The sequence below is a fragment of the Heteronotia binoei genome, chromosome 2 (genome assembly GCF_032191835.1).
Source record: "Heteronotia binoei isolate CCM8104 ecotype False Entrance Well chromosome 2, APGP_CSIRO_Hbin_v1, whole genome shotgun sequence".
Taxonomy (NCBI): Eukaryota; Metazoa; Chordata; class Lepidosauria; order Squamata; family Gekkonidae; genus Heteronotia; species Heteronotia binoei.
Window position 1 is genome coordinate 74,079,837 of NC_083224.1, and position 26,366 is coordinate 74,106,202.

General features: G+C 40.6%; 2 protein-coding genes across 3 annotated transcripts in view; one reads left to right on the plus strand and one right to left on the minus strand.

Annotated features, from left to right (window-relative positions):
* RASSF5 (Ras association domain family member 5) overlaps window positions 1-26,366 on the minus strand; it is a 358,578-nt gene that overhangs the window by 155,976 nt on the left and 176,236 nt on the right. The gene's annotated exons all lie outside the window — the stretch shown is intronic.
* Window positions 10,209-26,366, plus strand: part of EIF2D (eukaryotic translation initiation factor 2D) — a 38,591-nt gene continuing 22,433 nt past the window's right edge. Inside the window, exons 1-4 of one of the 2 annotated variants that reach the window (XM_060231284.1) lie at window positions 10,209-10,536; window positions 16,178-16,368; window positions 17,914-17,997; window positions 19,736-19,826. In XM_060231284.1, the coding sequence (XP_060087267.1) occupies window positions 10,481-10,536; window positions 16,178-16,368; window positions 17,914-17,997; window positions 19,736-19,826 (422 nt within the window). In that variant the 5' untranslated portion in view covers window positions 10,209-10,480. The remainder of the gene's footprint in view (window positions 10,537-16,177; window positions 16,369-17,913; window positions 17,998-19,735; window positions 19,827-26,366) is intronic. The other variant, XM_060231285.1, reaches the window with a different exon arrangement.

Sequence of the window (26,366 nt, forward strand, 5' to 3'; positions counted from 1 at the left end):
CCACAGGCCCCATTTTTTCAGTTCTTCCTTCAGACAAATACAGGAATGAAATAGGAATTTGGTAAGCCTGCAAAATAAAAATAAAAAGTAAACTTCATTAAGTACACAATTTTCTGGTATAAACAAGACTTTTAAGTGGTTCTTGGACATTAACAACCAGGGACCCACATTTTGATTTAAAAACAGACTCCTAGGCACTGCCCTGTGTTCTTTCAAAGTGTACAACAAGCCATTCACATTCCATGGTGGCCTCCATCCTCTTATGACCCCAAAACAAAATAGTAAGGGCCATATTGGCTATACTTTAAAACCAAACTTAAGTAATTTAGGGTAGGGTAGCTGAACCGCAACTCAAAATGGTGGAACCCATGATCTAATTAATCTTACCCCTTGCTTTGCAGCAAATTTGTGCAGGAGGAGAAGAATCTTTTACTTCTAGCCAGAAACTCTAGCCAGAGTCCAAGTGAGCAGAGGTGGGAAAGGACCTTGAAAAACTTCTGAAGCTGCTAATGGAAATAGAAACAGACCAAAGTCAAGCAAAACCTGAAGGTCTGGTATTTTTTTGGAAACTGCATGGACTATCCTGTCTATGGATATGGAGTTGTGACTCTTTATCTGTGTACTTGAAAACAGCAAACACCAGAAATTTTGTACATGAAATACCTAAAATGACTATTTTTTCCATTGGTGCCAGTGAGGCAATTAAGGGTCACAAGTCTGAGCTGCTTTATCCTAGCAACCTTCTGACTCGTGCTCTGGAGTGTTCTGGAAGCTTCAGGTAGTGGCTATATAAGCTGCCCTTCAAAAGAGAAGAGGAAAGCTAATCTCATCCCTTCTCCATGAGGCCTTCATTCTTAGAAAGCTGAGTGACTTCAACATTTGTTTTAGCTAGATGTGATGTGGGCTTGCCCCATGTCCTGACAAAGGATTCATGGACTTCATTTGAGAAATGTTAGTAAAGGAAACTATTGTTGTTATGGTCCCAGACAGCAAGAGTTTTGTTTTGTTTTTTAACAGACTGTTGATTTGGTGACAGAAAGAAAGTCTAACTCCAGGGGTTGCATACATTTATTGAATGCAAGCCAAATGCATCACCTGAGAACACCATCCATTGACAAATTTTGAGGTGTAAGACCAGCCATAGAAGATCCTAAAACACATTTAACCCAGTCTACAAAGTTCTGGGTTTGTTTGTTTTTAAAAAATAGGCTTACATTAGGAACTTTTTGGAGACAGAGTTGTTTGGGTGATTCAGATTATATACCCTGTCCAGTCTAACTAATGGATTCCTGATGTTCTCTATAGATTTACACAGTATAATAAGTAGTCTAGCTACTCTGAATTTGTGTGACAAAAATTTATTTTAAAAGTGATAACATCCTTTAAAGGACAACTGACTACACAAATATCACCTTTTAGGCAGTGTCAAAGATATGGATCTTCTGTTCTTCATAACAACAACTTGGAACACAGAGTGAAATAATCTTTGTTTTTAAACCTCTTCCACATTCTGTTTTGTACTAGGAATGGAAAATCTTGCCTAGACAGCAGCTACACAAACATATTTTGTGCTGGAATATGCTTTAGTCTGAACCCCTGGATAGAACTTTTGTCCATCTTCCATTTTTTAGACTACTCTGCTTTTTATTGCAAATGTATACAAACCTCCACGTTTTTAAGGATACCTTTTAATGTATACTGCATTTACTCCAATTCATCTCCCTAAATAATAATGAGGGTGGATCAGAGTGCCCTTCTCATGTGAGTGTTTACAGAGAATACATTAAATTGATACCTTGTGATCAGACCTTTGGGGTTACTTGCCAAGGCCATGTAAAAAGTTTTGCAAAAGGAAGCACAGAGCCATCTGGTGCTGGCAACAGGGATCACAGCCCTGCTGATATCCCTTGGGACATCTGTATTATCCTGCTATTTTATTTAGGGAAAACAAGGGCTGTATAACAATTCATGTTTGCTTTTGTAAATTACATAAAAATCAGCAATGACATTTAACTGTCTTTCATACTGATAGATTCAGATGGGTAGTCATGTTGGTCTGAAGCAGCAGAACAAAGTTTGAGTCCAGTGGCACCTTGAAGAGGAAGAAAAAGAAAAAGAAGAGATTGAATTTATAACCCCACCCTTCACTCCGAGTCTCAAAGCAGTTTACAATATCCTTTCCTCTTCTCTCCCCACAACAGATACCCTGTGAGGTAGGTGGGGCTGAGAGAGCTCTTTTGAGAACTGCTTTTGAGAGAACAGCTCTTTCAAGAACTGTGACTGACCCAAGTTCACTCAAAAAGTGCATGTGAAGAAGTGGGGAATCAATCCCAGTTCTCCCAGATTAGAGTCAGTGCACTTAACCACTGCACCAAACTGGCTCACAACAAAGACGAACATGTTTTATTCTTGGTCTTAAAGGTGCCACTGGATTTGAACGTTGTTATCCTTTATACTATTTTTATTAATTTATTTGTACCCTGCCTTTCTCCCCAGTGGGAACTCAAAGTGGCTTATATCATTCTCCATTCCTCCATTCTATCTTCTCAGCAATCCCGTGAGGTAGGTCAGACTGAGAGTGTGTGACTGGCCCAAGATCACCTAAGCAAGCTTCCATGGCATGAGAGGCGATTCAAAGCTGGGTCTCCAAATACTAGTTTGACACTCTTAACCACTACACCACACTGGCTATCACAAGGATTGATGCTGAATGTCTATGTTGCAGGATTGCCCATTTATATAGTGTGAACCCATGTTACAAAGCAAATTGTCTTTCCCCAACCATTGGATTTTCCCAGAGTAGTCAGGCTTTTACTTGAATGGTGAGAACAGGTCAATTGGGTGTCTCTAAAGATTAGGTAGGAATGGTATGTCACCTTCCTTCCCCCCAAAACTCCCAGATTTTTCAACAAGTTGTACAATTTCACAGTCTTCCAACAGCAAAAAAAATAAAATGGCACTTTATTTTTTTAAAATTTAATTTTATTGCACTTATATCCCACCCTCCCCTAACGGGCTCAGGGCAGCTAACAACATGGAAGACTTGACATGGAGTAGATTTATGTTGCTAGAGTCAGAGGACAGGTAAATGGGAGAACAAAAGTAGTTCGCTCTACCTGCTAATGGTAGCCACACACTAGAACACTTCTAGAATGCTCAGAAATGTTCCTTCTTCAATAAAATTTTGAGGGAGAGTGCATAAACTCCCTTTGTTTGCCATACGGAAATTGCAAGTGATTTTCACATTACATTGCATTGTACTGAGATTCATATGCAACAAGCGTGTGTGCACACACACACATCTCAAAAGAAATAGTTCCATAGAAAGCAAATTAGGATGAATGGAGAAAGGAAGAAGCATCTAATGTTTGAAATGCAATCCAGTCAGTATCCTAATCAAACCTATTTGTTGGTGCTTACTCCCAGGAAAGTGTTTTTAGAATGGCATTGTTCAACTTTTAATTTGATCTACTGTCCCTTCTGATGCATGCAGGAGTATATAGCATCTGTACAGAAATGACAATGCTAGAACAGACTTAACTTTTATAATTTAGTGATCAGTTTGTTGTTGTTGACTTAAGATATAAGAAGATGCCATTAAAAGTTAATTGAAAGAAAAAGGTTTTACGGTGGAGAAATGTATCACAAAGTACCCCATTCCACTTCCAACGATTGTATTTTGAACTGTGCAGAACAAACAAGGTCTTTGTCAGATGGTTATGTGTTTATAAATACACGCTTGTCTAATATTTTCTGGATTATATACACTTCAAATTTGACTTTAAAATGGGCATTCTTGGTACTGGTATAGTTGCAAGACTGATTGCACTGTTAATTCCAAAGGAGGATAATTAAGGTTCCCGCTCCATGGTTCAGATGATCACTCTCCCTGGTTCTCAAAGGGCACTTCTGCACTAGAATAAAGGTATTACATCATCCAGTGGTCCAAACCATGGATGTAATTGCTATTTTAGGGCTGAACAGCTATTTAAAAACACCGCAAGGGGGATCAGGCCTGCAGTGTGGCAGGACCAGGCAATTTTATCTCCCCCTTCCATCTTTTCAAGGCATGAAGGGGGTGGGTAATAAGATTGCCTGGACCCAATCAAGACTGGGTCGTGGTTGAATTCAGATCTAAAATGGCATCAGGATCAATGTGTTGGACCTGTGAATGGTATAATATTTATTTTGGCCCAAATATGTGTGGTTAAATAATGTCCAGCTTACGGCGACCCTATGTATTAATGACCTCAAAATGTCCTATCATTAATAGCCTTTAATGGCTACATTAACAGCCTTTAATGGCCAAAGAATCTAGGAAACTGCAGTTTTGTGAGGGCACTGAGTGTTTGGGTGGGGCTTAGTCAAGTCATAAGAAGAACCCTGCTGTAACAGACCAGTCGTCCAGCATCCTGTTTCATACTGTGCCCAACCAGCTACCCTGGACAGCCAACAAATAGGACATAGAGGCCTAGGCTTTCCCCCAGTGTAACCTCATAGGCCTGGGTTTCAGAGGCTTAGTGTCTCTGGATATGAAAGTTACCTTTATTCACCATGGGTACTAGCTGTTGATGGACATACCTTCCATGAACCTGTCTACCTTCCTTTTAAAGCTATCTTCACAGGTGTACATCACTGTATCCACAGTTAAGTACTTATTGCATAATGAAATATTTCCTTTTGCTTGTCCTGAGCCTATTGCCCACCAAATCCATTGGTATTATGAGTATGGTTGCCAATCCTCAGTTGAGGGCAGGGGATCCCCTGGTTTGGAGGCCCTCCCCTCCACTCAGGGTCATCAGAAAGCAGGGGGTGGGGGAAAGACACTCCATTATACCCTATGGAGACTGGTTCCAATAGGGTATAATGGAGAATTGATCCATGGGTGTCTGGGGCTCGGGGGGGCTGTTTTTTGAGGTAGGGGCACCAAATTTTAGCATCTGGTCCCTCTCCTCAAAACATCCCCCAAGTTTCAAAAAGACTGGACCAGAGGGTCCAATTCCATGAGCTCCAAAAGAAGGTGCCCCTATCCTTCATTATTTCCAAATGGAGGGAAGGCATTTTAAATATGCACGGTCCCTTTAAATGTGATGGCCAGAACTCCCTTTGGAGTTCAATCATGCTTGTCACAACCTTGCTCCTGGCTCCACCCCCAAAGTCCCCAGATGTTTCTTGAGTTGGATCTGGCAACCCTAATTATGAGAGAATGATAAAAAGCTCTATCTACTTTCTCCACTGCTTGCATAATTTTATAAATCTTTAACATGTCTTCTCCTAACTGTCTGCTTTCTATAGTCTAAGTCACTTCATCTTTTTTCATAGGAGAGGTGTTTCAACCCCGTAATCATTTTAGTTGCCCTGTTACTTATAATTTATAAGAACTCTCAGGGAGTGTTTCTTTTAGGTGATACTTAGGGCCAGAACCCTAGGATTGGGAAATACCTAAAGATTTTGGGAGTGAAGCTTGAGGAAGGTGGAGCTTGGGGGGAAGGGACTTCAATGGAGTATAATATCATGGAACCCACCTTCCACAACAGCTATTTCCTCAGATGAACTGATCTCCATTGCCTGGAGATCAATTGTAATATCAGGTGATCTCTAGCCACACCTGAAGATTAGCAACCATACAGAAGCCCCTAGCATAAGCAAAAGAACTACCAGATGTGCCTTCGGATTATGAAGATAGAATTTAATCCAGATTTTCTGGTTGAGGCAATTCTGGTACAATCTCCCATGGAGCTAATTATCTCTTGCATATAATACTAGACAGGCATGTATTTATAAACACAACCTGGTGTGACTTTGTCCATGGGGTCGCAAAGAGTCAGACTCGACTGTGCAACTGAACAACAAACTTGTACATAGATCTGATAAACTATTTATTCTGCACAGTTCAAAGTATATTCACTGGAAGTGGAATGGGGTACTTTGTGATACATTTCTCCACTGCAAAACCTTTTTCTTTCCATTAATTTTTGATGACATCAACAACAAACTGTTAACTTACTGATAAAAGTCTTTCTTAATATATAGTATGTATCACTGACTTTTTCACTTTGTAGTCTTACTGGTTTTCAGGCCTGTAGAATGAAAAATATCTTAAACCTCCCATTGTAACCATAACATCTGTCTTCAACATAATCTCCAGAACTGTGACTTCTTTAGTATTGAGGTTAGTCATTAAATAAATCAAAAGGTAGGCGCACTAGAACACACAGAGCTGCCTTAATTGGCCATTGCATAAGATTCAGGAGGTGCTCTGAATCAAATAAGATACATACAAAAATAGATCAGAAAAGTCTGGAAGGTCTTAGAAAAGCACTTCATACTTCATGCATGTCAGAGGTTCTTTTTTGTTTGAATTAAGACACTGATGGACACTTTCTATATTTTCAAAGAGCAATGCTCTGTTTTCTGTACAGTGATCTAGAAACTAGATGTTTCTTTTGTCACACAACCTAGGTATTCAGCCTCAAAAATAAATTTCTGATAGCTGTCAACTACAGCACTGCTTATAAATTCATATAACTTACACTTGATTAAAATTTGGTAGAAACATAGGAGGCCGCATAAGATTGCTTAAGCCAATGCACACTGTTCTAGCACCCCTGAATTAAGGTAAATAACTTTTCCTTAAAATTACATTGATAATGTCTTTGTGTCAAATCACAGTTTCTGGCAAAGCAAGACTGTGCATTACTTTAACTAGCAAAATGGAGCAAGAGCAATTTGAAAGCCACTTATGTGGTTTCAAGTTGGAGGCCTCTTTATGTTATCAGTAAGAATAGGAAGGAGAGCCACCACCTGAAGTTTCCAGTATGGTTTCAAATTAAGGGACGAGGACTAGCCTACAATTGAGGAGTCTTTCTCCTCCTTCTCCTGCTTTGATATGTCTCCCTACTCCAGCAAAGCCTTGGGGGGACCTCTTTGTTTGTAGTCAGATCAATCTTCTCATTGAGGGGCAGTGTATAGTTAGAATCATAAATACCCTTCCTAAAATATCAGCTCAGATATCATAAACTGCAATGCACTACCTCAGCTAAAATGACACAAAATGGATACCAGCCAGGGACAAGTCTGGACATATAGTTTAGAAGTTTGGGAAAGAGTGACAGGCCAGCTAATGATCTCCTCCCCACCCTAGAGAGGTGTATAATTTAGGACAATGGGTCTTCCAAGAAAACTACCTCCTCACCTTGGATTAATATCATCCATACCAGCTTCACTTCTCCTCACCCATTTACCCTAATTAAGCAAAACTTAATGCTGTTCACAAAACCTGGTAGCTTTCCTTCCATCTGGTACTTAGAGGTTCATCAAGCACCATTAGCACCTATATTCCACCCCAGATAACCCCATCAAGCTTCTCCCAAATCATTGTTCACCTCTGAAAAACCCATCAAGTTATTGTTCTGGGGGCAACACATCAGGGAGCATTTCCCCCCTATAACTCTGCTCCATAGTCATACCTCACACACCCCAATCTATTTGGGTCCTCTCTTCTCAGTTCTGTGAAACACTTGTCATTTCGCTGCTGCCTCCATCGGCCTCCCTCTTCAAGACTGGTAACTACAGCCTTTTCTGAAATTGCTTTCTCCCATCTTCTCCCTGATTTTCTCTTAGCTAGCACATGTTTTCCAAGTGTTTGTATGTGTGTGTTTTGCCCTTTTATTCCTATTAAAATAAAACCATTTCCAGTTGAATCTCTGACTTGTTTATTTCTAGATTTCTTTAAAGGAAAGAACCCCATATATATACACGTGATCAGGGGGTTTTTTGAGCAGGAACTCACAGGAATGCAGTTCTGCCCGGCTTGGTATCAGGGTGTGGCCTAATACATGAGTTCCTGCTAGGCTTTTTTTTTAAAAAAAAATCTTGTGCGAAACAATGGTGACACCTGGGGGTGTGGCCTAATATGCAAAATAGTTCCTGCTGGGCTTTTGCTACGTGATGAATCCCAATTACCTGCCTCTCGTTCTGACTCCTTAAGCTAATTCTCCCAGTTATGTAGGTGACTGCCTCTTTGGCTAACATCTTCTGATCAACTGCATCACTTCCTTTATACTCAACCTTCAGAAGTGGATAAGGAAGAGAAAACTGACCCTGAGTGATTCAAACTGAGCAGCAAGCCAGTACTGCAGGGCCACTCAGCTTAGTGGAGATGACAATGGGCTCACCCACTGAATCACCCCCCACTCCAACCTGGAAGCAGCACAGGAGGAGACAGGAGGTGACACAAACTGCCACAACCGATGGGGGTTTGGGCCAAGTGGTGCCTGAGGCTTGGATACAGTTGCTGGACTTAGATCTGCTTTCTCCTGGCCACCCTCTCAGGTAGAGGTCTGCCAGGAAATTTCCCTGTAAGTTAAGTATCCACTCTGCTCATTAGCTCCCTATTCTATGCATTCTTTCTGACATCACTACTTTTCACACATCATAACATCAGACCATGCGCCCATTACTATGACAACTGGCCATTTCCTTATTTTGTAGTGTCTTCTATTTCAGGATGACACATCCTTATTGCTGGGGCAATGGAGTTGCTCTGCTCCAGTGGGTGCAGCATCGTGCAGGTCTATCTGTCAACTGCCATATTTGTGGTACTGCCATCACAACCATCAGTTCTACCTAATAAATCCAGCTCAAGCCCTGCTCTGTGTTCTCTATTTTGAAAGACATAAGCTGAAGAGTTAAAATGACTTGACCATTTGTTAGCTCTTAGATCTTTTCCTCCAGACTGCCAATTGAGCAAAGCTGCTGAAAACCCAGGGTTGTCCTGTAGTCTTCAGGATTTAAAGACTAATCTTTAGGAAGCTGCTATGCTATGAATGATCCATGAAAAATACCAGGGAATTTGTAACATGGATGCTGCTTAGAGAATCCACATTATGTATTGCTATTATTCAAACACACTATGTATTGCTATTATTCAATCCAGCCTTTCTATCACATGGATGTCCAAAGGAGCTAATGGATGTCCTTTACCTTCCTCTCCCATAACAGACACCCTGTGAGGTGGGTGGGACTGAGAGAGCTCTGATAGAAACTGTCCTTTCAAGGACAACTCTGCGAGAGCCATGGCTGATCCAAGGCCATTTCAGCAGCTGCAAGTGGAGGAGTGGGGAATCAAACCCAGTTCTTCTAGGTAAGAGTCCGCACACTTAACGACCACACCAAACTAATAGAAATACAGTGCAGAATTGTATCATCCCAAAACCATCAGCCCCGCCCCCCGCCCAAGTCGGTGGAAAAATCATCTTCCACAAAACTGGTCCCTAGTGCCAAAACGGTTGGGAACCGCTGTTTTAGATAACTATTTAATGCATTCTAAGAGTCACATATAATTGCACTGAGGAGATTCAGAATGAAAAAAAAATCCAAGTTAGGTGCCACCATGTATCATGGAACTCTGTTTTAGAAATGGACAGATATTGTTTGACAAAATCACCATTGTTCACAAACTAGTAATTACAGTTTGTCCTATTCTTTGGAAGGTGTTAACTTGAAGCAGTTATGTGATGTTGATATTAATCTCTGATGTTGATATTAATCTCTGATTTCACAAACGGAAAAACGCAACGGATGTCATTGTCTTTATTAGAGAGTTGTTGTAAGCAACTGTCCCCGTCTCAACCACCATGTGATATGTGGACGGGTCCTGGACAACGATAGTGCAGTGTTGTTATAAGCGGTTCTTCTAGCCTCAAAGAACTGCTCCTCCTGACCGGAAAGCAAAACAGAACGGCAGGAGTACACATTGGCTATTTGTAATTGTGCTCGCTAACGCTAACAATAACTTTGCCACAAACCAGTTCTTGAAAGGAACATAATGAAAACAGAGAAAACTATTGGATGAATGACCAAATAGACTAAGCCAAGCATTACAAAAAATAGCGGAGGAAGCCCTTTCAGACACAGTACCCCACCCCGGTGCAACATGAGAGCAAATATAGATTATATTTTAATTTGCATGGCTCGCAGTCCGTTTTTATTTGTATAAAATTGTTCAAGCTTTACATTTTTTTACATAAAACAACACTTGGCTGAGGGACAGTCTGAATTCCCCATTTGCTTCGCTATGTGAATGTGAGAGCGTGGTAGCAAAGAAAACAATGCTAACGACCCACCACTATATCAACTCTTTTCCCCATTTCTTTCTACTAGTACCTGCCCTTTACACCCGGCAAGCGAGGGGGGAAATGGCGTCAAAAGTATCCAGGAAGTCCCGTCTTCATACCGTGGATCTGTCAGTCTAGGGTTTTGGTTTTTTTAAAAGCTGCCGGTAGCGCGATCAGGTTGTTGCTCCACGGACTCATTTTGTTGCAGCACTTCTCAATGGCTGCGTCCATGCAATGAGAAAAGAGGTCTGAGAATCTATCATTTATCCGATAAAAGTAGCTTCTTTACACGTTTTTCTGTGAATCAAGAGCAGCTTGCCGGATTGTGCCTGCTACAACTGAAGGCTGTGATTTCTTCGATCATGTTTGCCAAAGCTTTTAGGGTAAAATCCAACACTGCTATAAAAGGATCTGATAGGTGAGCTTTCTTCTTTAAATTGAGCTGGCCCAAATTGTTAAACTGGCGGTTTTTCGAATTGTAAAAAGAAGATGTTTTTCAGGCAAACGGAACGAGAGTGTGAATTATGCTGCTTAAAATTCTCTAAAGCGAGGAGGGTTTTTAAAAAATCGAGGTAATGCCTCCTTTAAAGTAAACACAAGTCCTGTGTGACATACATATATTGTTCCTGAAAACTGACTACTTGGAGTTTATGCTTGCGATAAGGACCAGGTATTCAGGAATAGATCAGATACCTGTGCTTAATTGTTGGGCACACATTTTCAGAGGTTCTTTAAACATAGATTTTGTTTTTAACATGAAACAACAGCTGTCTTTTAGGAGTAGAAGACAAGATAAAATGGAATTTGTTAACAGTACAATCCTAAACAGAGTTACACTTGAGTCCATTGGTTTAAATGCTTCTTTGCTTTGAATTGCTCTGTAAATGGAACACATGCATTTTACAATAAAGACTAATTTTTTTTAGTTGTGAACAAATTGGAAATGCAAAGAAGTATTCACAAAACCTTTCTTAAATTTATTTCTTTTATTCCATCTTCCATTCCAGCTCATTAAACTATTTGCTAGAATTTATTTGTTCTGGAAACTTACTGCTGTTCCTCAGCCATAAGGTTCCTGGGATAGCAAGCAATAACTATAAAATCTAGTGCCAGTTTCCAAGCAAACAGAAGTCCTCCACTTTTTGCTGGAGGCTTCATTTGGTGCCCAAAGTTTCATATTTAAATTCCGAGATGTTTAGTTGACTTATTTGAATTTTAAAGTTTTGTATTTCTGAACTTAGCTGTGCATTATGTTTTCTATGCTCTTAACATGTGCAGAAAAAAAGTTTCCAAATATAGCTACCTGGTGATTGCTGTTTTTTGTTTCTGCTTCTCACCAACTTTGTGAAAATCTCATATTTTAATCTTAATATAAGAGTTGCAGGAAAAAATGTAGTTCTCTGGGCCACAAATATATTTTTGATTCCCCAAAGTGGCAGCAGAGGATCAAGCCATTGCATTTTCATAGTTGTTCCTTGCATTTATATTATATAGAGTTTAAGGATATGCTTGTTGTTTAAATGTGAACTTTTACAACAGTATTCTATATTTGCAATCCTAAAAACTCTTTCCTGGGAGTAAGGACAATTTAAATAAGCTGAGAATAAATTGATGTCTGGGTGAATTTATTTAGGATTAGCCATAACGTTTTTAATGCTTATGTGCTATTACACAGTTTAGTGCTTTCAATGTTATAAAATTTAATATTCTGATACTAGTATTGTGATTGTAATGGGGCTGTTTTCAGTTGAAATAATAGTTTCTTTTTTTTTAGCTAAAAAATTTATTTCCTGATTTCTTTTGTTTTTCCCCTATGTCTCAGCAAAGATTAAGATATGTGTGCCAAAGTAGCATCAAGTGAAGCCATTTGCAGTTCTGTCTCAAGTATTGGGTAAAATGTTGCTTGTAGACAACAAAAGCATTTATATTTATGCATTTTATGTTATTTAAAAAGTAAAACAAGCTTAAGTTTGATAGGAAAGTAATTATTATATTTATTGTATATAATTATATATAGAAAAGGCCCAGCAGGAACTCATTTGCATATTAGGCCACACCTTTGATGCCAAGGCAGCCAGAACTGCATTCCTGTGTGTTCCTGCTAAAAAAAAAGCCCTGTATGTATGTAATTATTGTATTTTTTATATATAGTTTTTCTCATTCTTAGGAGGAGGGTGTCTTGGAATGGGTAATTCCCCCCAATTGCTCAAGGAGGCAGGACTAAAATCTTCAACTTCCTGTCTCCTGAGTGGGAGTTGTCGTTTCTCAGTTTGCTTCCTGCTTCATTAGAGAGTGCAGTTTTGGAACAAAACTCTTTGCTTTTCTCTTGCTTTTCTCCTAGAGTAATTTCATAGCTGAGGTTGAGTTTCCTAACTCTCCATTTTGTCCCTCTTGCTCTTCACACTTTCCTTCAGCTCTGCTGTTTCTCTTGTCTTCACATTTTTTTTCTTTGCATCCCCCACCCCTTCCTTGGAGGGACACAGAAGAGAATGGGCCAGCTGTGAGCCTCCAAAGGAACAAATTTATCTCTGAAATTGAGAAAACTTCCCTGCTGAGTCTAGCCCAAAGCAGCCCGGGAAGACTGCTGGAGCCCAAAACAAAAGTGCCTTTAAAATGCACCATAAAAAGGATTCCTCAGGTGCAAATGGTTCTTTCAGCTGCCAGTTTGGCTCCTGAAGGCTACAATTGCATCATAGTCAGAAAGAAAGAGGGAGGTGGGAGAGGTTTCCTCAGAGGAAGCGCCCATAGTTGCCAACCAAGCCATGCACCTGTTCAATGTGGACAACTACCAGTCCCTCTTATCCAAAGCCATCCCAGCCCTAGACATCACAGAAATCCCTGACCGTGAGGAAGAAGCCCTGGAAAAAAATTCTTCCCTCTGGGGCCTGGATTTACTCGCTGAAGGCTCCTCTCCAGAGAGGTTGGCTTCCCTTTCCTGATTTTTTCTTTAAAGACTGATGAAGGAAAACTTTATTCCTTGGCTCCTCACATTTGATATTCTTGCAGGTTTCCCTAGTGGATGCTCTGGTAGCAGCTCTACAATCCACTGGCCTGGTGTCAGATCCATAAAGGGGACTCTGCACTGCAGGAGTCCCATGAGATTGATGCAGTGACGATCAGGGCAACAGTAACTCTGCCTTAATCTCTAGAGCAGCCATTGTGTAGCCCCTGAAGTTGGTCCAACTCCCAGTGACAACCGAAGAGCAATAGAGGGCACCAACTGCATTCTCAAGGTGGTCACCTTCCTTGTGGATGCCTCCCACCATACAGTGACCTTTGCATCCTGTTCCATGGTGGATGCTCTATGGTCAGGTGCACTGTATGGCTTCATACATAGCAACTGGATCCCCATTCAAAGTCCTTTAGTAGTTCCTCTGGCTCTATCAAATAGAGATTCTGCAGAGGAGCAACACAACTCCAAACCTAAAATGGTCTCTGAGAAAGAGCATTGTCTGATGGTTTGACCTCTATAACTGAGACAGGACCTGAGCCATCAGGAAAGTGCTCACCTTCATCTGGGCAGCAATTAGAAACCAGCATGTACTCATCAGGGCAGGTAATTTTTCAGTCAAGCCCCACATCAAACAATACAGGGTTATTTCCTACATACAGAGGCCCAACTCATCCCTTTTCTGTATGGAGAAACAGCCACATTCCGTCTCAGCAGAGTATATCCAGCCCCTCCCTGTTAAAAGGGGAGAAAATCCCCCCCCCCCCCCCCGTTTCAGAGTTTTTGGAAATTTTGACCCTTCCTTGAGTTTTAGGAAATGGAGTATATAATTGATTTAAATTTACTCAAGTGCAAGATTAGGTTTTTCCCAGGTGTGCTATTAAAAACTAGTCATTTTATATTTGCATACGAGTTGCAGTTATGTCAAGTTAAAAAATGGAGGGTATATAATATTTTAGGGGGTTATCTCTCTGCGTTCAGAAATTAGATTGTCAAGCCCTAAGGACTTTATCTTAGAAAATCTTTATGGATCCTGCTGGGACTATAAATACCAAGCCCACCTCATAATACTGATATGGAAACGACATAGTAAATAACACTGAAACCAGTTATTTTAAGGGTAAATATATACAGTTCTCAAAAAAAAAAAAGGAATTGCTCTCTCAGTATTAGGATATATTTCTATGAATTGAGTTGGAAAGTTCTGAAAAGTTTCACAAACTATGGGAGATAAGTTTCCTTTATTCTATACTTTATGCTCACAGACCAATGGATCATAAGCCAACAAATTTGTTATTGTACGGAATAATACAGTCCAAACTGACAAATATGTTATGGAATACAATAATGCAATCTAATGGTACAGAATAATATAGTCAAATAATACAGAAAGTAACCAAACAGCCAGGAATACAGAGTATAAAAAATATTCCATTAAGAAAAGGAATAATTAAAAAACATAAATGAAAACTTTGCTACAGCAAGAGTTACACTTGAGTCAGTTTCAGCCAAAAGCTTTGTAACTACTTCTTGTTTTGTGATGTGTCCCCATTTCTGAATATATACTGTGATCCATTTATTTCTAGCCAGTTCATGCTTCTTACAATCAATAAAAAGGTGCCAAATAGTGTTCAGTTTTCCTGATTTACATTCACAAAAGCATTCAGATAAGGGAATCCCTAGGAATCTGCCTGCTAACTCCCCCAATGCTAAAACATTTAATCTGGCCTTAATAAAAAGTATTCTGTATTTGGGGACAGTTAAAAACTTAAAATACGCAGGCAGAGTCTTTGGAATGGGAAGACCCAGATAGTGCAAAGAGGATACCCTTCATGCTCTGCAGCTGGTGCTCCATTTGTCAGAACGTCACACTCTGCACTTAGTTTACATGCAGAGGAGTACTCTGTTTGCTTTAAAGATTCAAAAGACAAATTCAGTCTCTGCAATCTATCATCGACTAATTTTTGCCAAAAGCTCTGAAAACCATCTTTAACAAGTAAATGTAAATAGCACTCCTCTGGCAAATGAAGAATGTTTAGTCTAAAAATAAATGTTGCAATTCAGGCTTTAGCTTCTAATAATGGTTCTGCAAATGCCACCCAAATTGCTGGACCAGAGGTACATGTTGGTAAATTAGACACAGAGCATAAAAAGGAATCACATTTCTCATTAACTTTGGCAATAGTCAATATTATTCTAAATAGTAATAGCAGCACTACCTTAGCTTTAAATGCCTGAATGGCATCTGGCAAATAATTGCTTCCTGACATCCAAAAGAATCTCAGGAGGGCTGCTGAATGTACTGATGCTAACTTCATAACAGCAGTCATGGGAGATAGGTTTTAATGTTGCAACAATATAATTTGACCTTATCAATGGCTTGGTTATTTGATTGCTTCCTTGTGAATGAATCTACTAGAAAATAATAATAGAGTGAATAATCCTGTTTTGGTTTCTGGAAATGTATTTGTGATTCATTGGCTTTTTTCCTGCATTTTGACATTGCTGGTTATAGTATTTTATTGATTTAATTAATATACTAATTTTAATGGTGTCAATTGTATATTTGTATTGTTTGCTGCCTTGTAGACTTCAAAAAAGGGAATTAGCATAGTACTGAAAGACTTGCCTTCTACTTGTGCATGAATGTAATAGATGAGTTTTCCGTGGTCCCAAAATGAAGAAGTTGGCAAATGTACATTGTGAAATGCTAATAATTATTAGAATAACTAATAATTCTGTTGCGCAATTGTCATATTTTATGTTATTACAAGAATGAAAACTATGGAGCTAAAAATCTGAGATTTAAGATATAGCGCAGCTAATTTGTGATTATTTTACTTGTTATTAAATGTATAATCTGCATTAATGTAGCTTAATAGTATTGTTTGTATTTTTGTGAGCTGTCTTGAATGGATGGAAAGGTGGTATAAAATTGTATAGTTAAGCTATTAAAAATATGTGTTTTAATATCTTTATGTGGTAACCACCTAAGTGCCCTATGTCCTGCAGGTTAGCAGTTGGTAATAGAAGCTGCCTTGTGAAGCAACAGCTCTGACCATACCTCTAGAGTTGTGCATATGAATAAACAAGTGCTTGTTCATTGCAGGAGGAAGCTGCGAGCTGATGTTGCAGCCACATTTCCCATGCTCTCTGCTGAGCAGCTCTCTGAGGTTGTGCCGAATAAAGAGGAGCTGAATGTTCTCAAGCTGTACACTCACAAAGGAGAGGCTGTTACAGTTTATGCAAATAGCAGGAATCCAGTCCTGTTTGAAATTGAGAAAACACTGTATCCAACAGGTACAGAAAGATGTTGCATCAGGCAGTTTGCTATTATGGGGCTGGCGAAGGTTGAGTTTGGTTTTCTGTTATGCTCTGGACACACAAGTCTGAAGACTCTTTCCCATTGCTTCCATAAGCAGAGAAGTATTATACTACCTGACAAGGCAGCATATAGGCTCCAGTTCACATACTCCCTCTGAAACTGTTTTTACTGTGAAGCTCCTCCGAATGGTGTCCTGAAGATGCAGTGGGACAGGAGGAAGAAGGCACATGGCTTGGGTCCCGAGGCCCTTCTTCTTTGACTTTCGCTTCACCTAAAAGTTGCCTGAAACTTTAAGAGGCATCTGCTCTCTAGCCCTGGTTGCACTGTAAGATTTGTGTATGCAAACACAGGTCCACATCCTTCCATAGGGCTCATAGTTTTCTGGATCAGGGTCCATGTGTCTTCTAACAATACATCTTGGGTTTAGATCTACTGAAGTGTTTCTGCAGGCAGAAAGATTTCTACCCACTGAAAGTGACTCTCATTTCCTGTCTTCCATTACAGCTTCAGTCTCCCTCCCCACCCCCTGCCTGGTTCATTTATAGCTGCAGCAGGAGGGGGGAGGTAAGAAGTCTGTGTTCTTTCAATCTGTGGAAATGCTTTAGTGGATCCAAGTTGATAGCTGTTGTCTTTAAAGATCTTCTACTCTGTCCTTCAGAATATAATTGGTTAAAAAGAATAAATAAATAAAAGTGTGTTAATTATATATCACTATAGTTTTGAAGGTAGCTGCAGCCCCCCGAGCTAATGATGTATTTTCATTATGGTCCTTAGGTTTTAAAGATTATGATGTGTTTGTGTTAAGGGAGGATAATTGTTAGAGAAGGCAATTGAGTGATTTGAGAAATATTGTAAATTTATATAAAGTACCTCCTTATCTTCTTGATACAAGTACCAATCATTCTAGTAATGTCTTTTTATGAATATACATTTCAGCCTACAGTAAGAAAATGAAATTATTTATTTGTACACAGTCTTTCTGCCCAAAAGGACCCAATGCAGTTAATATCTTCTCCATTTTATCCTCACAGCAACCCTGTGAGGTAGGCTGAGAGAGTATGATTAGTCCAAGATCACCCAGTGAGTTTCCATGGCACAAGTAGGGATTTGAACCTGGGTCTCCCAGATACTAATCTAGCACTCTTAAACACTGGCTGACATTAAGGGTTAAATTTCTTCCTTTGACACAATATGTTGCTTTTTCCAGTTTTTTCCTTAGATATGCAGAACAACTTCCTAGTCACCAGGTTAAACTCTCTGGTTTATTAATGAAAAATAGATTTGGGATTTCCTCAATACTAGTGCATATAGTAGCTAATAGATAACATTCATACTGAAGCCACAGAGAGAACTCTTTGAAAGCACGCCTACTTAGGAAGACAGGTTGTAAACTCTGGTTTCTTGCCATTTAATTTTACTTCCTAACATGAAGCTGAGATGAATGATAATTGGAGAGCGATGAAGTCTAGCCAAATTTATGGTGCTGATGTCTCAAACATTTTGCATTCTTTCTGGGACAGTATACACCCTGTGGGCTCATCCTGACCTTCTCCCTGCCTTCACTACTTGGCCACCTGTGCTGCACAAACTAATAGGAGGAGCAGGTAAGTGGACTGAGCCGGAATCTTTGCATTACACAATTGAGCTGTCTTTTCTGAAGGTGGTTTTTGTGACTTGACTTGTTATATTGCATCCTGAGCCTGCTGCTTAACTGTTAGGTCCTTTGAAATCAAGTTGAGCTTACTTTCAGTTAAGTAAACTGGCAGGTGCAAGGTATGGTTCCCCTTGCTTCAAAGCATGCTGAATATCTTTATTTAGCCCATTTAAATAGGAAAATAAATTTCCAACAAAACAAGATGGTTAATTTAAATGTTAATGTTATGCAAGCCATATTTGGCTGAATGTGCTTTTTAAAAGGTTAATTATGGCTCAGATACAATCCCAGACAAAGACTTTTTTTCTGTTTGTTGATTAGGGAAATTTGATTAGTAACTAGGACACTTCACTTGTCTATCACCTGAAGGACAAATCAATGTGTCTGCTTTTGCCTTGCTGCTTTATTTCACATATGGCATCACTTTGTCATTGTGTTCAAAAGCTGTGAGTGCGTAATTACTTGGCTGTGAAGGGAGGTTAAGGAGGATAAGTTGCAGGTATTGTGATTTGAATCAGTCATATGATTTTTGTAATGGATTGGATTTCAGGTTGTTTGAGTGGAGTTCAGGTACAGTGTACAGGTGGTGAGTGAAAGAATACATTGTATGTGTTTCAAGGCAGCCCCATGTAAAGTGCATTACAGTAATCAAGTCTGGCAGTATTCAGAGCATGGGTTGCCTTGGGCCAGCTTATACTTTTTGAGAAATGGCTGTAGCTGGCATATCAGCTGAAGCTGATAAAAGGCACTATGTTCCACAGGGAATTTTGGGTCTCTAACAGTAAGCCAGTGTCCAGCTGTAGCCCCTAGTTTATGGGGACTGACTTCATTTGCAATATTTTTGTGGATCAGATTTGCATAATTAAATTCCAGGTGATGTAGCTATAGAACTGAGGGCAGGGAGTTTGGTGGTAAGTCATATTTGCAATTAGGAACAAAATTCAGAGCTGTAGCTCATGTGTAAGCCTCAAACCTAGCAATGCTAAACATATTATTCTTTGTGTGAGTGTGCTATATCATTCTAGCTGTAGTGTATTTTTACTGAAGTAAATATCTCTGTGAGAAGCGTTTTTGCCCATGGCACTCAGATATAGTAGAGACAGCCAAATATGTTTTATTGTACTGTCGATTTTATCAGAATATTTGAAATATTTATATTCAGGGCTTTTTTTGTAGCAGGAACTCCTTTGCATATTAGGCCACACACCCCTGATGTAGCCAATCCTCCTGGAGCTTACAGGGCCTACTGTAAGCTGTTGGAGGATTGGCTACATCGGGATGTGTGGCCTAATATGCAAAGAAGTTCCCGCTACACCCCCCCCCCCCCGTTTATATTACTCCAATTTTATCCAATTTCCTAGGTAGAACCAATCAGTTTTATATTTCTTTCCTTCTTGGAGATTGTTGTAATGAAACAACCCTTAACGTAGCCAGATTTTGTGCTCAGGCATGTTTAAATAGACAGAAGCCTACATCCCAGTCTTAATATTTTACTCCAGTATTGCATTTTATGTTTAGTGTATCTAGTGTATTTAAGATATGGAAACAATGTAAAAGTTTGCTGATGACTTTATTCCAAAGATCGTAATAAATTTGCCTTGACTACTGAAGTAAATAAAGGACTGTAGGGCAAGTGATGCCAGTCCCAAGAAGTTTTGGAGGATACTAATTGATGCTCGTTTCTACAGACCTCATGCTTCCGGGTGTTGTAGTGCCCTCTTCTGGTCTTCCTCAGATAGACCGAGGTATATTGTGCGCTGTAACCTTGGTAGGAAACAGGTAGGATTTCTCTTGAAAGCTAATGTTATATTTCATCTTTGGGCTTAATTGCATATTTCAAGAGGGTGAACAAAACTCAAATCCAGTTCTGTTCAACAAAAAAATGGCATGTAGCTGTGCTGATCAGTTAGAAAAATCTGTGCAAGAGCATATTTAGTATTGCCATGACTCATATTTAATATCCCAGAAATTATTTTAAATATGTAAGATTTTGTAAATTTGAAGACTGACAGTTGTAAAAAAATGTTTATCAAATAACACTAAATTATTTGGTTTCAAGTAAAGTTATATTTAGGAGAACATACCTGTAACTTGTTGATATTGGTTTCTGTAGGTTGTAATACTCAGAGTCTTTGAAAATCCCTTTCCTCCAAACAAAACAAAACTTGGGATCCAAACAGAGTTTTTAAAAAACTTCTTGTTAAGAAGCATTGTAGTGAAGCTTAAAAACTGAAAGTCCCAGGAGGTTTAAGTACCTGATCAATTTGCAAACCTTGTGTTCTCCCTCTGAGGCGTAGGACACCTTGTGGGTGATTCCCAACCTATTAGCAGGGAGGCAGGACTAAATTTTCAGCTTCCTGTTTCCGCTGCGAGTCACCCTCAACTCAGTTCTTTTCCTGCCTCTGTTGGGAGAGTATTGAGTTTAGGATTGTCCACTAGATTTATTCTCTCCAGCTAGGATTTCTATTCAATTCTTAATATTTTAATTCTTACTCAACTTTCCCTTCTTAGCTTCTTCTTTATTCTCCTCACTACTAAATCTTTACTTATCTGGCTACTCTCTTTTCTTTGCTGGGAATAGCCTTTGGGCTTCCCGACCACCATTTTCTGCCCCGTACTTACCAACGTCGGGATTTGAGATCGTCGGGGACTTGGTCGAATGAGGTGCTCTGAAGACGACGGATTCCTCTCCTGCGGAGAGTGTGAGCGCTTAAGTGACCATCCAATTAGAGGAGCCAGCAAGACCCACGGGCAGTTTGTACAGATCTCCCCATCATTGCCGCTTTTCAGCAGCGCCTCTGAAAAGCGCCAAAATGGACCACAAAAAGAACGACGCCACGAAGGAAAGCAGAATGCAAGCCTCGGTCCGCACAGACCATTCCCAGTTCAGCGGAGATGGTGAGACAAACGAACCAGGCATTGTAATGGGCGGTAGGACGTTAATGTCAGGGGCCTGATCCACAGCCAAGCCTAGCATGGCCGTTACACATTACTCCCGAGTAGACCAACTAGAAGCTACTCAAGGTACTATACTTGAGGATTTGGTTCTGGTGCTGCTGCCTAGTGATTTTTTTCTCTGTGATTAGAGATCAAATGAGGGAGGAATTTAAGGGTTTTTGTAAGAAGTGCACCTCAAAGAGGCGCAGATCCCACTCACATTCATCTTCATCTCCTTCTCCCCCCTAAAAGACCAAAAGGGAAGGGTAAGTGGCTGACCAAGGCAGCACAAAAACAGGTTTCCTCCCCAAACAGAGGAAGGGAACATCTCCTTCTAGAGGGGATGACCAATCGGATATATCCAGTGGCAAAGAGGAAGGAGAGTTCCTTTCAGATAAAGAAGAATTAAATATTGAGGTCCCAAAGTCTGACCAATGATTTTTTAAATCAGAGGACTATCAATATCTTCTTCTTAAAACCCTCGCAGCCCTAGACCTTCATGATGATCCTGTTGTTGAGGATGAGGAGGAGGAGACAGAAAAATCTAAGGTCAAACACAAAGAAGGAGATATGGAATTCTTTCTGCAGAAGGCATCATATGCCAAGGCTTTTCCGTTTTCAAAGTTTTTTGAAAGAGATGAGGGCAGAATGGAGGAAACCATTCACAAATAAATAGTATCCAGGATTTCTGAAAAAGCTCTATTGGTTATATTCATTTATTTATAACTTTTTGCAGATTCCTTTAGTTGATGCTCCAGTAGCAGCTCTTCAAAGATACGGGCTGGTATCGGAAGACAGCCAGGGCACAATAAAAGATCATATTGACAAGAAGACAGTGTTTGCTCTACAAAGGGCACATGAAGCCTCTGCTATGGCTCTCAAGGCATCAGCGATAGGGTCCATGGTGGCAAGAGCTTCAATAGTTTGGATGAGAAAAATTATTTCCAAAATTCCAGAGAAAGACCATCGCACGGTGGAAGGGACCAATCGGGTCTTAAAGGCGGTTTCCTTTCTGGCAGATTCCTCTCTAGACGCTATGATCTTATCTTCCAGAGCTATTGCTGCTTCAGCTGCAGCCAGACATGCAGTCTGATTGAGAGCATGGTCAGCGGACACACATTCAAAAAATATAGTGATGTTTTATCCATTTCACGGAGGGCAACTATTCGGACAAGACTTAGTTAAAATACTAGTGGATACTAAAGACAAGAAAATGGCGATGCCCAAGTTTCTACATCGTTAAGACAACAGACAGGGGTTTCAGTCTTCCTTTCGGGCGCAGCGTATGTTACCCAGGTTAAGACAATACAAGAGGGTCCTGGAACTCCAATAAACAACCCTTTCGTCACAATACCAATAATAGGTTCAACAAGTTTGGAGGAAAACTGGCAGAAAAATCGGACAGAGACAACAAGCCAAATAAAGCGTGACTACGACACCATCCCAGTCGGTGCATGGCTTTTTCATTTCCAACACCAGTGGCAACAATCATCAATCAACACCTGGTGCAAGGAGATAATCACCGATGACTACAAAATAGAATTCAGTCAAGTTTCACGCAACCATTTTGTCTGCCCACCAAGTCATACCAATCCAGTAAAAAGAGATCACACACTACAAGCAATTCAGCATCTTCTAGAAATAAGGGCAATAGAACCTGTCCCCCCCCCCGGAGGAGCAGAAGAAAGGAGTTTATTCTATATTCTTCACAGTGCCAAGGAGATCGGGCGACTGGAGAGCAGTATTAGATTTAAAATATCTAAATACATTCATCCTCGCAAAGGAGTTTAGAATGGAAACACTTCGTTCGGTGACAGAAGTCCTACAACCACGAGAATTGTTAATGTCAATAGACCTCACGGAAGCATACCATCACATTCCAATATTCATGGGTCACAAAAGGTTTCTACAGTTCTGCTATTTCAACCATCATATGTAGTTCAGGGCATTGCCATTCGGCCTGTCATCGGCCCCAAGGATGTTCACCAAAGTGCTGGTCAACTTAGTCACCCTGCTGAGGGAACAGGGTGTTCACATTCATCCGTACTTGGATGACATTCTGAAAAGAGCACCCATGTTGGAAAGAGCACACCTGGACACCAGCAGGATCACTCAGATCCTGCAGAGCCAGGGGTTCAAGATAAACAGTCACAAGAGCTCCTTGGAACCAACACAACACTTGGAACACCTGGAAGTTATGATAGACACCTTATAGAATCGCCTATTCTTACCAATTCAGAAAGCACAAAAGATAAGAGAGGCTGCTGCGACAGTGATTCAGAGCAAGAACTCATCCTTAATGTCATTGGCAGCACTACAAGGCCTAATGATTGCAGCAATAGATGTCATTCAGTGGGGCCGGTTCCATGCCAGAGCACTTCAGAATTTCTTACGACCCTATCAATATCGCATTTCAAAAAAATTGGACTGTTCCCTGAAGGTCCCATTGAAACTGAAGATGGATCTGCTTTGGTGGATAAAGATTTCCAATTTGAATCAAAGAAAACAGTTTTGGATCAGCGAATGGATCCAAATCTATACAGATGCCAGTCTCCTAGGCTGGGGTGCCACTTGTCTCAGTGTTCCAGTCCAGGGCACCTGGAGCCAGGAGGAGGCCAAGCTTCCGATCAATGCCTTGGAGCTCCGATCAATCAGACTAGCGTTACTACATTTTGCTGCGAAGATCACCAATTGCCATGTGTTAGTCAGAACGGACAATATATCTGTGAAAGCATACATAAACAGTCAAGGAGAATCCAAATCTACCCTACTTCTCAAGGAAGCAACTCACCTGTTAAATTGGGCACAGTTTCACATAGCCTCAATCAGAGCGGAACATGTGAAGGGCTCCACCAATGTGCAGGCAGATTGGCTCAGTCATCAGCAAATATGTCAAGGGTAGTGGACATTAAAGGACAGTGTGTTCCAGATGATAACAGACCACTTTGGGCAACCAGAAGTGGATCTGTTTGCATCCCCATACAACAACAAACTGAAGCGTTTCTTCACTTGTTTCTTTCATCCCAAAGCAAAGGCCAGGGATGCATTAACAGCCAAGTGGCCACAGATTTTACTATTTGCGTTTCTGCCAATTCCACTCTTACCAAGCTTGAGAAGGAGAATCAGGCTACTTCAAGCCAAGATTAGTGGTAGCTCCTTACTGGCCAAGACGTCCATGGCTGGCGGATCTTCAAGAATTGTCAGCAGACCTTCCTCTAACCTTACTGGTATCAGAAGACAAACTATATCAAGGGCCGATCGTACATCTGCACCCAGAATGGTTCCGTTTAACCACGTGGAAATTGAAAGTTGCTGAATCTGGGATATTTGGATAAGGTAGCGCAAACAATGTTAGCTTCTTGAAGACCTTCCACAATCCATAGATACAATGTAACTTGGAAAGCCTTCGCACGCTGGGGCAGAAGAAAACAGATCAATCCCTTGAAACCTAAAGTGAAGGAAATTCTACAGTTCCTCCAGAATGGCATGGATTCTGGGCTCAAGGCAGCCACACTTCATCGTCAGGTGGGAGCACTGGCCTCGATATTGAACCTAGGAGACAAGAATACACTGACTAAACATCCTCACATCACTAGGTTCCTGAGAGGTGCCACTCTTTCCCTGCCACCTCAGACACACAGATTTCCTGCTTGGAAACTAAACACTGTGCTCACAGCGTTAACAAAGTCACCTTTTTAGCCCATAAGAGAGATTTCCCTAGCCTTCCTTGAATGAAGGTGATATTACTGGTGGCTGTAACTTCGGCTAGAAGAGTATCTGAATTGGGAGCACTTTCGGTCCTCAAGGATTTATGTATCTTCCATAAGGACAAAGTAGTTCTCAGAACGCACCCCACTTTTAGACCAAAGGTGGATTCTAGATTTCATAGGGCTCAAGAGATTTACTTACCTTCTTTTTGTCCACACCCGTCACATCCCATAGGCTGGACATTAGGCAGGCTTTGAAATGCTTTATTGATAGAACCGAGGGCTGCCGCAAAACAGACTCTTTATTCGTAAATATATCCCCGCCACACACAGGCAAGAGAATGTCCAATGCAGCTATTAGCAGATCATTGCGTTTATGTATCACTGAGGCTTATAAAGCTCAAAAACTTCTGCCACCACAAGGCTTGACAACTCATTCAGTAAGAAGCACAGCAACAAACGCAGCCTTTTATAATAGGGCATCAGTCAAGGAAATTTGCAAGGCGGCTACGTTGTCATCAACCTCAACATTTATCAGACATTACAAGATTAATTCATATGATTCAGCGGATGCTGCATTTGGAAGAAAGATGCTCCATCATATTCTGGAGGATGCCGATGGTGGGATCCCTCCTGCTATCTAGGGACACTGCTTTAGGATGTCCCACAAGGTGTCCTACGCCTCGGAGGGAGAACGACCATTGGATATTTACCATGAGGGCTCCTTCTCCTCTGAGGATAGTAGGACACCTTGGCCCTTCCCCTGATATCTCACCATCGACGTGCTCCAGATGTCTATAATAACACAGTAACAGAGAAAAATATGGCATACAGTATAAGTTTTCAGGGAAGTGTAATTATTCTTGTTTCTCCTGTTTTTTCAGCTAATCTATTGCTATCCTGTTTCACTGTTCCTTTCTAGTTATAATGGTTATACCAGTTATATTTCTTAGTTAGCAGGAAGGTTCCTACTGCTTGCAGGAGTTGCCGCACTGAGTTGAGGGTGACTCCCAACAGAAACAGGAAGCTGAAAATTTAGTCCTGCCTCCCTGCTAATAGGTTGGGAATCACCCACAACTATCCTCGGAGGAGAAGGACCCCTCACAGTAAATATCCAATGTTCGTTTTCAAGTTTGGTGGCAGGGAGGCGGAGTCAGATTATTTTGCCTTTATACACTCCCTAGCAATACATTTGAAGCTTGCCTTGTTTAGATCATTGGTCCATTTAGTTATTGTTACCCACTCTTTGCCAGCAGGTGCTCTTTCAAGTTCTGAGTCAGAGGTCTTTCCCAACCAGATTTCCAGACATCTTTTAACCAGGGATTGAATCTGATACTGCAAATCAGTATGCCCCTTCACGATGGCAGAAAATTGCATTGAAAATCTCCTACATGCAACTATACCAGCTTGGAAGATGCCCCTATTAGATTTGTTTCTGACCTTTTTAAAACAATATATGTTTGAATGTTTTGTATTTTAAAGTATCTTACAAATGTAAACAGGAAAAAGTAGCTTTAGTATTATTGCCCTTTGTGATGTGAGGCCCACATACTTCAAGGGCCACTTCTTCCTGTCTGAGCCCTTGTGGCAGCTTCACTCAGCACAGCAGATGTTCAAGCCTCTAAGATAGTACAAGAAATGAATGGTGTTTGTGGTCTCTTATGCCAGGTACTCT